The sequence below is a fragment of the Muscardinus avellanarius genome (genome assembly GCF_963383645.1).
Source record: "Muscardinus avellanarius genome assembly, chromosome: 10".
NCBI classification, from domain to species: Eukaryota; Metazoa; Chordata; class Mammalia; order Rodentia; family Gliridae; genus Muscardinus; species Muscardinus avellanarius.
Window position 1 is genome coordinate 112,378,122 of NC_137796.1, and position 17,223 is coordinate 112,395,344.

At 50.4% G+C, this 17,223-nt stretch overlaps 1 protein-coding gene across 1 annotated transcript in view; it reads right to left on the reverse strand.

Annotated features, from left to right (window-relative positions):
• The window catches only part of CRAMP1 (cramped chromatin regulator homolog 1), a gene marked incomplete at both ends in the record, with an annotated part of 64,722 nt that extends 56,868 nt beyond the window's left edge, over positions 1–7,854 (reverse strand). Inside the window, one exon of the mRNA XM_080704746.1 lies at positions 7,530–7,854. Coding sequence (XP_080560872.1) covers positions 7,530–7,854 — 325 coding nt within the window. The remainder of the gene's footprint in view (positions 1–7,529) is intronic.
• Positions 7,855–17,223: the final 9,369 nt, after the last annotated feature.

Genomic DNA, 17,223 nt, shown 5'->3' on the forward strand with positions numbered 1-17,223 from the left:
ACTGGCTCCACACCAGCACATCCCCTGGGCCCATTGAACCCACCCCTCCCTCTCAGTCCAGGTGGGCCAACCCTCCAGCTGCCACACTGCCACCACGCTTCCCCCAGCCAGCTCCATCCAACCGGCTCCAAAAGCCTCCTCTCTGGCCTCCCAACCACCATCCATCCTACAGAACAATCTAGAGCTTAGCTCTGAGGGACACAGCCACGTGGCTTGTCTGCCTGCCTTCCCTGCTGCTGCCCCATGGCCCACCTCCTGAAAAGGAAGACAACCTGCACCTTCCGCATGTCTCAAACCCATCACTCACGCCCTCGTGCCTCCCTAGAAAGGAAAAATCACCCCAGCTTTCAACTGGGAGAGCTAAGGCACAGATGGAATAGCTCATCCGCCAGGCCACAGGGTTGCTCTGTGTCCAGCAGGCCCCCACAGAACACGTATTCCTACAACATCTTCAAAACTACAACATCTTCAAAACACGTAAAAGCAAGAGCTGGGCATGCTGAGACCAGAGGACTGTGGTTTGTGGACAGCCTCAGCTACTTAGTGAGGCCCTTCACAACTCAGTGATACTCTGTTTCAAAAATAAAGACTAAAAAATAGGGCTTGGGGTGCAGCTCAGAGGTACAATGCCCCTGGGTTCCATCCCCAGTAACACACACACACACACACACACACACACACACACACACACACACACAGCAAAAGCGTGGCTTTATGTCATCCTCACAGTGCAAGGTTACTGTCTCCATTTAAGAGGCTACCAAAGCGTGAAAGCCCTAAAGTCTCCAAGGAGCAAGAACCAAGCCGAAGCCCAGCCCTCACATTGTAAACCAGGCATCTCCCCACACGACACAGCCAGGCACCCCCACGCTGAGTGTACCACCAGGTTTCCCTCCGCCAACACAACGCCACAATGGCGGCTTCTTTATTACACCAAGGCTTCAGCACTTAGGTTGAAGTGGAGGAAACCTGACCGTAACACGCTCCCCTCAGTCTGCGGAAGAAGAGGAAATCGAGAGCCTATCTAACTTGCCCAAAGGCACATGCCCAATACATGGTAGAGTTAGGACTTTGGAGGTTTCCACCTCTTAAAAAAAATTATAATCCAGAGTAGCAGAGGTCAACTAAGCACTAGGGCTGCAACAAATAACATGAAATCTTGTATCCACTGGGCCTGTTCTCTGAAAGACATTTTGAAGCTCAGCTCCTAGAAGTATCCCAGGCTCCTCTGCTTCCAAATCAGCCACAGTGAAGTGTCCCATGGCCTTTGTGTGCAGCACAAGAAGGCAAGGAACCATCACAAGAACTGTAAACGGGGGGACAACAGAACGTGTCTCTACGACATCTTCAAAATATGCAAGATAGCCGGGCATGGTGGCGCATGCCTATAATCCTAGTACTGGGGAGGCTGAGACAGGAGGAATGCAGGTTCATGGCCAGCCTTGGCAACTTAGTGAGGCCCTCTTCAACTTAATGAGACCCTGTTTCAAAATAAAAAATAAAATAGGGCTGGGGGATAGAGCTCAGAGATAGAGCTCCTTGTAAGTTTCGTCCCCAGTACCACAATAAATAAAGAAAGATAAAAAGGGCTGGAAGGTATAGCTCAAAGGTAGATGCTTGGGTTCAATCTACAGTACCACCAATGAATAAATAAATAAATAAATAAATAAATAAATAAATAATCCAAGGGCAGCCAGGTGTAGTGGCACGTGCTTGTAATCCCAGAATTCCGGAGGCTGAGACCAGAGGATTGCGGTTCTCCGCAACTTAGTGAGACCCTGTTTCAAAATAAAGAGTACAAAATAGGGCAAGGTGTAGCTCAGAGGTTGAACGTGCCTGGGTTCCACCCCCAGACCAGCAAAAAAAATAAATAAATAAAAAATAAAAAATTCCAAGGGCACATCTCCCTCTTTTCTTCTGACATGTGGTTACTGTCCCCACTTTACAAAGAGGAAACCGAGGCTGCAAAAGCATGAGCCTCATGCTCTCCGGGCAGCCTGAGCCCAATCCTCAAACAGCCAAGGGCACTTGAGTCTATAATACGCTACAGGCGTGGCGGGGGGTCAAACGTCCAAGCAGGTCTCCCTAAGGTTTGCTGCCTCTCCCAACGCAGGACGCTCCCACTAGGAGCTGGCTCAAGCAGCTCTGCTTTCAGAGCCCTAGATGCAATGGAGGGGTAAATCTCTAAGAAAGTCACCCAGGGGATGCTTCAAGCAAGCCTACTCCCAGAGAATTTCACTTCAATGAATAAATGCACATGCCTTCCACTGGCAGAGCCCCGTCGTCATTCCTCACAATGCTGCCGGCCCCACCCCACATGGCAAGGGTTCAGTCGTCCAACAAGGACGCGAGCTCAGCATTCAACTGGTCTCTGGAGATGCCATCCCTATGCTCCAGCTTGCATGTGAGAGCCCGGTCCAAGCGTCGCCAGCCTCTGGCTCTGAAGCTGACCTGGAACCTCATGTTCTCGTCCCATGGTCTTCCACAACATCTCACGAGAATGCCTTCTTCCCACGGGGTGCCATCCTTGACACCTACAAGACTCAGCACCTAGGCCGGGCATGGCGGCGCACGCTTGGAATCCCCCGCTCGGGAGGCAGAGACAGGAGGATCGCGCAGGCTCAAAGCCAGCGCGCTGGCTTAAGAGACCCTGGTTCCAAAAAATAAAAAATAGGTCTGGGAGTGTAGCCCGCGGGTAGAAGGGTTTCCAGGAACCCAGTACCACCACCACAAAACAAACAAACAAACAAACAAACAAACTCATCATCCTCCTGACGTTCTGACCAGGCCTGGGCGTCCTTGTAAATTCTCCCACCCCTCTCCTAAGTACTTGGAAAACACAACTAAAATCCTGTTGTTTAGCTGGGAATAGCAGCACATGCTTGTAATCTCAGTACTGGGGAGGCTGAGACTGAAGGGTGGCAGGTTCAAAGCCAGCCTCAGCAACTTAGTGAGGCTCTCAGCCACTTAACAAGACCTTGTTTCCAAATAAAAAATAAAAATAAGTCTAGGGGTGTAGCCTGGAGGTAGAAGGCCCCTGGGTTTCATCCTCAAGTAGCGCGCGCGCGCGCACATGTGCATGCGCGCGCGCGCGCACACACACACACACACACACACACACACACACACACAATTCTGTTGTTCCCATAAAAACATACGCCTTTGTGAAATACTGTGAAGATTTTCTAATTATTTTTTACAGGTAACTCTTGCTATCCCAGTGAAACCACAAACTCTAGAAGGTATGTCTTCTTTCTTGCTATTTCTCATACTGTCCTTTAGTGCTAAGAACAATTACTACTAACTGTGACAAAAAACTTCTCATACCACCATAGGTGGCAAAACTTATTTTTTATGAGATCCAAGTTCCTTCTACATAGTTGAATCCTTCACTCCTTTTTTTCTTCTATTTCTGTGGTACTGGGGGTTGAGCCCAGAGGCGTTCTACCTGAGCTACAAGCCAACCCTTTTCTTTTTTTGTTTTGAGACAAAGTCTCACTAGGTTGTTGAGAGTCTCACCATGTTGCTAAGGCTGTCCTCCAACCTGTGAACCTCCTGTCTTAGCCTCCCACATATTGGGATTACTGGCATGTACATCACACCCAGCTCCATCTTTTTTGTGTGTGTGTGGGGGGGGGTACAGGGGGGGACTCAGGAGCATTCTACCTCCAAGCTACACCCCCAGCCCTACTTTTTATTCTTTATTTTGAAACAGGGTCTCACTGAGTTGCAAAGGGCCTCACTAAGTAGCTGAGGCTGTCTACGAACCAAGATCCTCCTGTCTCAGCCTCCGAAGCGCAGGGATTACAAGCGTGCGCCACCACGCCCGGCTTGCTCTTCATGGTTTAATGTTAAGGTAAGTGCACCTCTCAATCACAAACTCACCCAATTTTGTTTAAGGTAGTAGGAATTGAACCCTGGGGCATCCCACTTCCAAGCTCTACCGGCCCTTTATGTCTGTTTTGAAACAGGGTCTCTAGGTGGCGGAGAGTCTTGCTGAGGCTGTCCCCGAACCTTCTTTCCTCCTGTCGCAGCCCCCTAGTACCGGGACTAGAGGCCTGCACGACCATGCCCAGCTTACCTGACTCATTTAAAAGTAAAAAACCAGCTGGGTTTGGTGGCACACGCCTATAATGCCAGCACTTGGGATGCTGAGGAGGACCACAGGTTTGAGGCCAGCCTTAACAATTTAGTGAGACCCTATTTTGAAATAAAAAATAAAAAGTTAAAAAGTGCCAGGGGTAGTTTGGAGGCAGAATGTCCCTGGGTTCTATTTCCAGTACCAAAAACTAAAATAAAATGAAATCAAAGGAACCTAGGGCTCAGACATACTGAGCAACTTTCTCTCTACTACTGAAATGAAGAGTCTCGGGAGACTGGTATCATATTGGAAAGAGGTTTGAACCAGCAGTCGTGCAATAGCTCTGAGGTCAAAGCCTGGTCCTGACTGCTGGTTCACACCTCTTTTCAGCATGGCACCTGTCTCCCAAGGCCAACTGCACCAGGTGAGATATTTTAAAAGACATCATTTAAAGCCACCTAAAAGTTACAAATAGCCCATGCATTACTTAGGTGCTCACATTACCACCATTTGTAGGTAAAAAAATGAAGGATGAGATGGACTAGTATGCCCAAAGTCAGCCAAGCAATGAAGGGCACTGGGGACTCTTGTCTCCCAGCCCAGGTGCTTATGGGCATGGTCTTTAAAATCTGGTTTGGGTCTTAAATGTGTCTTTGAGTCACTCTAGCAATGTGACAGAACTGGAGGACTTGAGCAAATCCCCTGGCTTCTGGTCAGCAGCTCACCTTATTTAGGATGGATACAAGGTTTAAACAACAAACTTCAGTTTCTGTACCTGTTCAAAAGCAAATTATAGAGATGCAAAAATGCCTGGCCCACAGGTACTATGCCTTAGCTACAATCTTTTCACCAATTCAAAAACAATCTGGACTCACACTAGAAAAAAACTTTTTCATTAAAGTAAAAAAAAGAGTCTATTTTTATAAATTTAGAGAAAGCCGACTTGTGTGAAAATCAAAACAAGGAGATCCTCCATCTTCTCCACAAGTCCTTCCCCCATATGCCCATTAGGACCCAAATCCACATGGGAGGCAAACAACAAAGGGAGCTGCTCCCACTTAGAGCTCTGAGTTTTCCCTAGAAACGGAAGATACAGTTTTTCCAAGTGAGCTTTTCTTTTCTTATGTAATGAAGAGAAGTTACATTTTTTCCAAATGAAAGACTGAAAATGCAAGTATTGCTCACATTCTACTGGCCCATGTTCACCATCCTAGGTGGAGATTTCCACTCTGTAAAGGAAATGTCCTGTATGGTGCTACTTCCAAAGGCTGGCTGGACAAGGTGCACAGGACATGCCATCACACCTGAGATTTTTCTTTTCTTTTCTTTTCTTTTTTTTTTTTAATGGTACTAGGTACTGAATCCTGGGGCATTCTACCTCCGAGCTATCCCCCCAGCCCTATTTTTTATCCTTTACTTTAAAACAGGGTCTCACTGAGTTGCAGAGGGCCTAAGTAGCTGAGCGTGAACCTGCGATCCTCCTGTCTCGGCCTTCCAAGTACTGGGGTTACACGCGTGTGCCACCACGTCTGCTTACACCTGGCCATCTCTGCTGGTGGCTGATAAAGGCTCTGACTGAGCGGGGGTCTCCCTGAAGCCTGGCGGGGAGATCTAGGCTGGGATGAAGTACATTCAAAGGGTCCACGTCGCCCGCAAGCTGCGAGCAGCAAAGCAGGCCTAGACAGGAAGCTCGGAATAAAGGCTGCTTGGAAATTCTGAAAGCAGAGGAGACACGTGTCCTCTCCTGAAAGCGTGGTTACAGCTTAATTTTGTTTTACATTTTACAGATATTAAAACAGAATGAAGTCAGTCTCTGCTATAAGCCGCACGCGGGGACGCGGATCAGGAGGAGTACCACTGATCTGAGTGAGAGGTTAACCAAGAAGCCTTCACCTAAGCAAGCCTCTCAGCTGTGAGAACACAAGCAAACCCAACAAACCTTCCCATGTCACTTCAGTGCCCGGGGGCTCCTGCTCACTGAGGTTGTAGCACCTTTCACTGCACGTGTAGGAGCCAAGCCAAGTCAGCGCGTTCACACCAACACATCCAGCCCAGCAACCTTCCTGCGGACTCACTATTGTGAGCACTAGAACAGTCGCTACTGTTCCTCCTCTCAGAGGTGGGATCGCTAATGGAAAGGCAAACTCAAGAGGTCAAGCGAGCAGAGTAAAGTCAGAGAGCCACGGAGATGGGGCTGTGGACATCAGAAGGACTCCAGGTCCAGGATTTCTGAAACCACCACCGAGCGAAGGCGCCTAAGTGCTTAGGCACAAACCAGAGGAGCTGCGGCGTGCCTGCCTACACCTCTCCATGAAAAGCTGTTTTACAAAGCAAGCACAGCCAGTAAAGCAAACTAATATTTTCCTAACCAACTGGCAATTACCACTCCAAATAAACTTGTCTGGGGCAAGTTTTAACTTCTGAAAGATAAAGTTACCTTATACTTACACCTTAAACTGAGTGTACCTACTTTAAAATTCTTTACCAATTAGTTAAGGCCATGAGTACAAAGGCCAGCCCTCTTCAGGAGAGAATGAGGCAGGAGGTGAAGTTTAATGGGACACATTCGGGTCATATCTCCAAGATGGATCCTCTGTTAGGTCTTAAAATGGTTTCTCTTTAAAACTACCAGGACCACTTAATAAATTTAAATTAGCATTTCCCACAGAACTATGTAAACATATTTTTTGTTTGTTTCACATGAAATTCACTGGAAATACATGTCACATTTGTTATATATAAAAAAAATGCTGGAAGCTGGGTCTGAAAGGAAAAGAATTTAAGAGCAATTTACCTGCATAACTGAGAAAAAGGCCCCAAACTGAAATGTAGAGATGAAAAGAAGACAAGAAGGAAGTATGAAAACACTGCGAACAAAAATGCCATCTGCTTTCCTCATTACTCTGCTAAGGGTCCAGCAAAGGAAAGTAATATTCCCAACCACCAAGCACACAAGCACAAAGCGCAGCGCGGGCCTCCTGATGTCAGCCCCCGCTGCTCTCAGGCCCACCACCCCGGAGGTTGGCAAGGGCTCTGGCACCGAGTAAGCCTCCATGGAAACCCTCTCGGTGCCCTCCACACTTTCAAGCCAGGAACTCCTGAGTAGAGAACAAAGAGCCAAAGTTGGTCCTAGGAACATTCATTTTGGGCTTCTTACCCATCTTCCCCACGGCGTTTCAGAACAAAGCAATTCCGTTGTCACATTCCCACCACCTGACATCTGGGAAGGAGCTGCGGCAGGTACTTTTTCGAGTCCCATTTTTAAACCATTGTCCGAGTTTAAAAGAGCCAATAATAGAGTCGTCAGTGATCCTTCGGGGCTCTATTTCACTTGCTCAAAGGCCACTCGCTGCCTCTTGCCCCCCGTGTAAACGAGGGAACAGAGGTGACGCCGCGGGTCCTGGGCAGGCCAGGCCGGGTGCACCACCCGACCCCCGACCCCGCCTACCTTTTCCGCGGGGCACGGAGCCGCTGGCGCCGCCGCCCACGGCGCACGGCGGGTCCTTCCTGGGCCTCTTGCTCTGCGGCCGCACGCTGGACCGGAGGAAGTGGTGCTGGTCCTGGGGGCTGCCCTGCCGGGGGCCCGCCGCGGGCGGCGCAGGGACGCCCTCGGCCCGCGGGGTCGGCTCGTCCCTCTTTGTGCCGCTGCCGTCCTCGGCCGCGTCCACGCCGCCGGCCCCCTCTCCTTCCAGCGACTCCTCATCGGCCGACCTCTTGCCCAGCTTCTTGAGCCCTTCCTCTCCGCTACCGGCGTCGCCCAACTTCACTGTCATCCTGCGGCGGGGACAGGGCGAGGGGCGGTGAGGCGGCGCCAGGAGCAAGTTTACCGCCGGGCCGCAACATGGCGGACGCTGTTGTTCAGCGCCGCCGCCCGCCCGCCCCGCACCGCGCGGGCCCCGCACCGCACCCACCCCGGACCGCGGGCCCCGCCGCCACCCGCGAACCGCGACGCCCCCGGCCTCTCCGCGCGGGCTCGGCGCGCACCTGCCCGCAACCGCCCGCCCGCCGCCCGCACCGCGGGGCCGCCGCGCTGGCCCGGGCAGGCTCCGCGCCGGGACCTGCCCCTGGGTGGCGGGCCGCGGGCCGGGGTCTCGGACCAAACGCCTGTGCCACAAAGGCGCCTGTTGCACGAGACGGGGTGAGGACCCCGGGGAAAGTGACCGCAGTTATGCCCTGGTCGGAATTCTTCTCGGGGGAGAAGAATTGTGTGAACACTGCTAGTGACAATAAAGTTCTTTCATGAACTGCTACCCACTGCCATCTGAGATGTCAATAAAAACGCGACGAAACCCGTCTGCGGACCAGAAGGCACAGCCACTCGAAATCGACCAGGAATCAGGTGCAGGGCCACAGCTGGGCTCAGACTCAGGCTGCACCGTGCGGTGGAGCAAGAAGAAACATCGCACCCTGGGATGGATGCTGCGCTCCACGCCGCCGCGGAGGAGGCGCCTAAACACGTACGGCAGTGCGGGCCAGATCGCAAGAAATGGGGACGCGGCAGAACTCGCAACAACACCACGACTCCGACGCATCCGTCCCAAAATGGCAGAGGATACGCTTGAAAACAAACCCCGCCACGGAACAGAACCGGGGGGATACGCGCCGAAACCCCAAGGCTTCGTGGCTCCTGCCCTCTCGCCCCGTGCCTAGATCTGCCCCTTCCACCCGGCCCCGGCCCGGAGCCCACGAAGGCCCCCCGCCGGGGGAAGCGGCGGCCCGGGCCGGCCCCGGGGCTGCCGGCGGCGGCGGAGCGGGTCTCGAACCCCGTCACTTCCTGAGGCCCACGCCCTTTGTCCCGCCGCGGGCGGGGAGGCTCCCACTCGCCGGGGGAGGCCGCACGCGCGCGGCCCCGAGCGCAGCCCGCCGTCACCTTCGTCATCCACGCCTCGCGGCAGCCTGGCCCCCGGGTCCCCGGCCTCCGCGGGCGCCCGCGGAGCCGGCCGAGCTGGGCAGCGCCGGCCGCGGCGAGGCCGAGGCGCCGGGCTAAGGGTCGCCCGTCGGACGCGATCGCCGAGCGCCGCTCGCCCCAACCGTCCGCTCCGCGGGCCGCGCGCGGCTGACCCGGCTGCGGGCGCCGCTGCTGCCGCCGCTCGGCCTCCGAGGCCCGGCCCGCCGCGCTCCGCACAGTTCCGGCTACGGCGGCCGCCGGAGACGCGGAGACGGCGCCGGGGCGGGGCGGGCGTCGCGCGCGGGGACGAGCACGCACTAGCCTTCGGCGGGCGCGCCCCCTCAGGGGCGCTGCCATTGGCCCGAGGCGGGCGCGCTCGCTCCCACGCACGGCCTAGGGGGCGGGTCCAAGACGCGAGGCGTGTTGTGACGCCGGCCTCGCGCCCGGGCGGGCCGTGCGTCCTTTCGGATTGGCGGACCAACGGCCAATAAGATCAGAGGTCAGGCCGCGATTGGCCGTGGCCGTGTTGACGGATGCGTGAGAAGAAAACACCGCCTCGGCGTCGCGTCTTGAATCGCGCGCGAACTCGGGTGGGCAGAAGTTAGTGCGGGAGCGCCGAGCCTGCGGTGGCTGGTGCTCAGTGGGGTGACGAGAGTGTTTGGGGAACTCCAGTGTGTCGGAGCGGGTTGGAGCCAAAGGACCGCGTGCGAGGCCCTCACCTGGTCACTGCACCGTTCCCCAGCGAGGACACCGCTGCGGCGTCCGCTCCGGACGGCGCTGCCGGTGCCCAGGCCAGGCACCCGCTCGCCCGAGGCCGCGGCGCAGGCGCCCTGGGGGCACGGCACGGGAACCGCGTCGGCCGCAGACGCCGCCCAGGGAGGCCCTTGCGCAGGGTCCTCCGCCTGAGGCGACGGTAGCGGAGCCCATTTGCGGCTGGCCGGTAGCCCCTGCAGTGACCGGCCGGCGAGGAGGAGGAGGAGAGCCCTGAGCCGGCGCCGCGCCGAGTCGGAAATGCCCGCCTCGCCGCCTTGAGCCGAGCCCGGCCTGCCGGCGGCCCGCTGGCGCGGCGCGGGGCGGGGCGGCCGGCCGACCGCCTTCGGCAGTTTCCGCCGCGCGGGGCTCGGGCGGCCGGGCCGGCGCGGCGCCTCCCTCGGCGGTTCCCGCCCTCCCGGCGGCGTCGTCCCGGCAACGCGGCGGCGGCGGCCCTGCCAGGTGAGTGCGCTCGCGGCGGGGCGGGCGGCGGGCCCCGGGGGCGCCTTCCTCGCGGCCCCTCAGTCCAGACAGGCTTGTGACCTCCGGCCACGGCCCCAGGCCCTGCTGGCCCGAGCTGCGTGCGGCGGAAAGGCGGGCAGCGCCGTCCACCGAGACCTAGACAGAAAAACAAAAACACCCGGCGCTTTGGCGGCCGTCGGGTGCTTAGAGCGAGACCGACGGCCTGCGTGGACTGTGGACCACGGGCTTCTCCGTGTGTGCTCTAGACGCAGCCCGCGACCCTGCGCTTACCTGGAAAGCGAGACTCGGGGGTGGCCACTGCGCCTGTCCCTGAGAACTCCGTGCTGGAGCCCACACTTGCGTTCCTTTCCAGGTGTAACCCAGGAGTAATGCTTCTCAAAGCCTTACTACCTCCTACCCACTGGCTGAATGAACTTACCAAATCCCCAAAAGTTGGTCTAATGGAGCCCTCAGAGAGGCCCTGAAGATACGGGCCCTGCAGGTGGGGTAGTCAGTTGGCGTAGAATACGTGAAGTGCTTTTCTTTTTCCCCGAAGTTGTGCATTTTTTAGTAGTGCATCTCGCAGAAACATTTATTCATGCCACATAGACGTCAGTTATTCAGAGGTGTAGAGATGTTCCCTGTCCCATCGAACACAGCTTGTTTAAATTCACTGGCAGACTCCAGGCGTGGTGGAGCACGCTTGTAATCCCAGCGCCTGGGAGGCCGACACAGGAGGATCACACAAGGTCGAAGCCAGCCTCGGCTACTGAGTGAGGCTCTCAGCAACTTAGTGAGACTTTGTTTCCAAGTAAATTACAAAACAGGGCTGGGGGTATATCCCGGAGGTAGAAAGCCCCTGGGTCCCACCCCATAGTACTACAAAAATAAATAAAATAAATTTACTGGCCGACTTCAATATCCTCTCTTGCTTACTCAAATAAGCGGGTTAATGATCGGGAGCAGTCGTGGACACTTGAACCTTCCAAAAATTTACTTCTTTTATTAACATTCTTGATTTTATAAATAACGAAGCTGTTCAGTCCCATTCTATCCAAATCTGTTAAACCTGGGTATAGTAGGGCTTGCAAATTTTTTTATTTTTATTTGCTTATTTATATGGCGCTGGGGATTGAGCCCATAGGCATTCTACCTCTGAGCTATACCCCTAGGCCCCCCTTTTTTCTCTTCAGACAGGCCCTCACTAAGTGCTGAGAATCTAAGGTGCTGAGGCTGGCTGCAAACTTGGAATCCTTCAGTTTCAGCCTCTCAATACTGGGATTACAGTTGTGCACCACCATTAATAATGATTTGAAGCATCTCCAGCTTTGTAGTCTAGTTACCCCTCCAAGACTCAGACTTTTCAACCTAGAGGTCCAAGTTTCAATTTTTTTTTTTCAATTTTATATCCTAGATGCAGGTACCTTATTTTAGGGAAAGGAAATGTAACTATTTGTTTCTGAACTGAGGCCCCTAACAGATTATCACTAAGTATATTTTCTTGTTAGGCAAAAACCTTCTTTATTTTACTTGGGTAACTTTTCTTCTTAAACTAAACAAACAATCCTTTGTAGAAACTTGTTAAAATCTGGAAAAAAATTGTATAAAAATGGACTCCTTTAAACTGGTGTGGTGGCCCACTTTGCACTCCCAGTATTTGAGAGGCTAATAGGAAGATCAGAAGTTCAAGAACAGCCTCAACAACTTAGGCCCTTTACAACTTAGTGAGACTGTTTCAAAATAGACCAAAATAGGACTGCAGTTGTAGCTCAGAGCTAGAATGCCCCTAGATTCAATCCCCAGTACCACCAAAAAAAAGGAAAAAAAAAAAAAAGGAAAAAAAATTTTTTAATCAGCCAGGGTGTCGCTCAGGGGTTAGAATGCCCCTGGGTATAATCTTTAGCACCTGCATCTATCTTTCTTTCTTTCTTTCTTTCTTTCTTTCTTTCTTTCTTTCTTTCTGTCTCTCCCTCCCCCTCTCTCTCTCTCTCTCTCTCTCTCTCTCTCTCTCTCTCACACACACACACACACACACACACACACACACACACTGGGTTGGGGTGGGGGGAGCATGCCTGTAGTTCCAGCAGGAACTTTAGGAAAGAAGATCAGGTTTAATTTTATTCAAGTGCCATTATAATTCCTAGTCATTAGAGCAAAACTAGTGAATTACTCATTTTCCAGAAAAAATTTTCACAAACTTGTTAAATATGAAATTTCCATAGCCCAGACTTTAAACCCTTGGTTGTCTATAACACATAAAACACGTAGTAAAGCCAGGCGTGGTGGCGCATGCTTGTAATCCCTGCGCTTGGGAGGCTGAGACAGGAGGATCGCACAGGTTCAAGGCCAGCCTCAGCTACTGAGTGAGGCTCTCAGCAACTTAGTGAGACCTTGTTTCCAAATAAAATAGAAAATAGGTCTGGGAGTATAGCCTGGAGGTAGAAAGCCTCTGTGTTCCACCCCCAGTACCACCAAAAAACAAATAAATAAAAATAAAACTCGTAGTAAAAGGTTCCCTTTGCTATTTTAATTTGTTCACATTTTGTCTAGGTGGTTTTCATTGGTAGTGGCTTTGTTTGAAGGTCTGCTTGAGGTCATTATTCAAGAGAGCCAGACCCTTACCAGTATAGATGTGGTCTAAGTAACCAGGGATCCCACTGCTTCCTCTGGCTCTGCCTCCTGCTCCACAAAACAGTTGAGAGTCTGGGAACCATAACTGGCTGCCCAACGGGGAGTCTTGGATTGGTGGTTTTTAGTTCATGGTGACATGAGCATGGCTTCCAAGTCATGATTTTCTTTAGTGTTCAAGGCAAATATTCTTAGGAAAAAGATCCATGTTTGAACTATGGTGGTCATTTGCACTGTGTGTCTTCCAGCTTCTCGTTAAAGACCATTTTCTTCTTGAGATGAAAACAGCCTTCCTGGATCCCTCCTATGCCTACTGTATTGCCAAAAGCAAATAGTATAATCTCGTTCCTGTTCCCTTGATAGAACTTTTCACTGCTTTACTTTTTTGTTTGAGGGGACTGGGCTTGGTGGCGCATGCTTGTAATCCCAGTAGTCAGGAAGCTGAGACTGAGGCTCATGGTTCGGTCATGGTTCGGGGACAGCCTCAGCTATTTAGTGAGGCCTTCCCCAACTTAGTGACACCGTGTTTCAAAATAAAGAATAAAGCCAGGCATAGTGACACATGTTTGTAATCCCACGATTCTGGAAGCTGAGACAGGAGGATAGTGGTTCGATTCTGGAAGCTAAGACAGGAGGATAGTGGTTCACAGACAGCCTCAGCTACTTAGTGAGGCCCTGTTTCAAAATAAAGGTGTGTGTGAGGGGGGATAGCTCAAAGGTCAAATTCCCCTGGGTTCTATCCCCAGACCTAAAAATAAATAAATAAATAAATAATAAATAAAGCCGGGCTGGTGGTGCACGCTTGTAATCCCAGCATTTGTAAGGCTGAGACCTGAGGATTGTGGTTCAAGGACAGCCTTAGCTACTTAGTGACACCCTTTGCAACTCGGTGAGACTGTGTTTCAAAATAAAGAATAAAAAAAATAAGACGGGGTGGGGGTATAGCTTGGAGGTAGAATGCCCCTGGGTTCCATTCCCAGTACTGCAAAAAATTTTTTTGTTTTGAAAAAAAATTTTGTTTTCATTTACATACAGAATATAAGGTTTGCCATTTGGAGCTGGGGCTATAATTCAGTAGCAGAATACTTGCCCAATCTGCGAGAGACCTGGGTTCAATCTCTAGCACTAAGAGAAAAAAAAAAGTTTGCCATTTTAGCCATTTGAATGCATACAGTTCAGTGGCATTAAGCACAGCCACAATGTTTTGCAACTATCACCACCTTCATCCTCAGAACTTTCTCATTATCTCAAACTGAAACTCTTTATACTTAAAGCATTAACTCTCCATTACCCCCCCCTAGTTCGTTTGTTCTTTCTTTTTTTTTTCTTTTTTTTCTTTTTCTTTTTTGGTAGTCCTGGGGATACTGCCTTCGAGCTTTACCCAGCTTGATTTTTTTATATTTCACTTAGAAACAGGGTCTCACTAGGTTGCAGAGGACCTCACAAAGTTCAGAGGTCAGCCTAAAACCTGTGATCCTCCTGCCTCAATCTCCCAAATACTGGATTACAAGCTTGCACCACCACGCCCAGTATGCCCCCAGTTCTTGACATCCACCATTATACTTTTGCTGTTTGATTTCATCTACATTAGATGCCTCATATAAGGGGATCACGCACTGTTGGTCCTTCACTGTTGGTCCTTTTGTGTGTAGTTTGCATCACTTGACACAATATCGTGTGTGTGTGTGTGTGTGTGTGTGTGTGTGTGTGTGTGCGCGCGTGTGTGTGTGTGTGTGTGTGTCTCGTAGTGAGGGTGGAATCCAGGGGCTTTCTACCTCCGGGCTATACTCCCAGACCTATTTTATATTTTATTTGGAAACAGGGTCTCACTAAGTTGCGGAGAGCCTCACTGAGTAGCTGAGGCTGGCTTCGAACCCGTGCAATCCTCCTGTCTCAGCCTCCCAAGTACTGGGATTACAAACGTGCACCACCACACTCTGACACAATTGAATAGTTGAAAATAGAGTTGGGGGACTTAGGAGGGAGGCAAATACACCAACCGGGTCATCAGAGATTGCAGTTTTATTCCGACCTGGCACCCTCCAGAGAGTCTGCTGGCCCCGGGGAAGGGATCGATGGGCCACACCCCCTGCCCTATTTTTTATTCTTATTTTGAAACATGGTCTTACTTAGTTGGGGAGGGCCTCACTAAGTAGCTAAGGCTGTCAGCGAACCATGATCCTTCTGTCTCAGCCTCCCGAATGCTGGGATTACAAGCATGTGCAACCATTCCCGGCTCCACATTTGGTTTTTCTAACCTTCTGTTGAAGAACATTTGCACATTCTGTTGAAGAACATTGTAAATAATACTACTGTGAATATAGAGGTGTATACATATGTGTGTGTGTATATATGTATATATGTATAATTTTTTCTAGTCTGTGCTTTCAATTCTTTGACTATACCTAGAAGTAGAATTACTGAGTCATATGGAAATGATTTGTCTAATTTATTTGAGAAATAGCCAGATCATTTTTCACAAGAGCTTTACCATTTTATATTCCCACCAGCTGTACCATAAGAATTCTAATTTCTCTACATCCTGACCAATGCATGCTGTTTTTTGTTTTTATGATAATTATGATTTTTTTGGGTTTTGATTTTGTTTTGTTTTGTTTTGCAGTACTAGAGATTAAACCCAGGGACATTCTATCTCTGAGCTACATCCTGAGCCCTATTTTATTTTGTATTTAAAAAAATATTTTTTTGTTACTGGGAATTGAACCCAGAGGCATTCTACCTCCAAGCTACACCCCAGCCTGATTTTCTTATTTGGAAACAAAGTCTCACTAGGTTGCAGAGAGCCTTGCTTAATTGCTAAGCCTGGCTTGAAACCTGCAATCATTCTGTCTTGACTTCCAGCCTCCAAGGTACTGGGATTACAAGCATCTGCCACCACACCCAACTTTATTTTTTATTTTGAAATATGGTCTCACTAAGTTGCTGAGCACCTCTAAATTGCTGATGCTAGCTTCAAACCTTCAATCCTCCTGTCTCAGCCTCCCAAGTACTTGGTAATAGCTATTTTAATGGATGTGAGGTTGAATAATTTTAAATATGACATACCAGACCACAAATAACTCCTCTGCCACTTAACTTCTCCCAACAAACTGAGGGTTGAAAAGGTGGGCAATAGACTGTCATTTTATTCACCATACTACTTAATCCTCCCGAAAATGGGCACTATGATTATCCTCCAGGTCTGAAGGAAAACCGAATGAGCCTAAGTTAATTTATTTCATCAATTTTTGTGTTACTTAGGATAGACCCTGTGTGCATTCGGCCTCTGAGTTGTGCTCCCAGCCTTGTTGGCCACAAACTGCAATCCTATCTTGGACTCCCAAGTACTGGGATTACAAGTGTGGGACACACAACCAGTACTGATTTAATTTAGAAGTTAATTGATTGAATCCATAGAACAAATCAAGTTCAACCTCACAGCTGCTGTGGCCTTATTCCTGACTCCAACAAAGGACTCTTTCAACTGTCTTCTACCACCTGGGAGTTGGAGCTAGAAGATATTCTTTTTGTGTATGTGTATAGTGCTGGGGATTAAACTCAGAGCATTCTACCTCTGAGCTACACCTCCAGCCCTATTTTATTTTATTTTTATTTTTTTGTCCTAGAACCTGCAACCCTCTTGTCTCAGCCTCTTAAATAGTAAGATTCCAGGCATGCACCACCACTGCTGGTTTAGAAAACAATCTTGAGTTTTATGCTTTTTCTGATACTGAGTACTGAGTTTTCTCAGTTTGCTTTTGTTTGAAATTTATTCTTAAAAGGTAGCTGTAGAAATAAAAATTGTCTTGATTAGTACTGGAGTAGAAACTATCAAGAACCGTGTACCAGGCATAGTGGCACAGGCCTGTAATCCTAGTACTTGGGAGGCTGAGAACAGAGGATCTCAGGTTCAAGACCAGCCTCAGGGCTGGGTGTGGTTGCACCTGCCTGTTAATCTCTGTGTTTGGAGGGCCAAGACAGGGAATGCAGGTTCAAGGACAGTTCCAACAACATAGAAAAACTCTTTTTCAAAGTAAAAGAGCTGGGAAGCCGGGCGTGATGGCACATGCTTGTAATCCCAGCATTCTGGAGGCTGAGACCTGGAGGATCGACATTCGAGGTTCGCGGACAGCCTCAGCTACTTAGTGAGGCCCTCTGCAAGTCAGTGAAACTTAGTTTCAAAATAAAGAATAAAAAATAGGGCAGGGGGTGTAGCTCAGAGGTCAAATGCCCCTGGGTTCCACCCCTAGACCCGCAAAAAAAAAAAAAAAAAAAAAAAAGTAAAAGAGCTGGGGGTGTAGCTCAGAGGTAGGATGCCCCAGGATTCAATCTCAGTACAAAAAAAAAAAAAAAAAAAAAGACCAGCTTTAGCAATTTAGTGAAACTTTCAGCAAACTAGTGAAAACCTGTT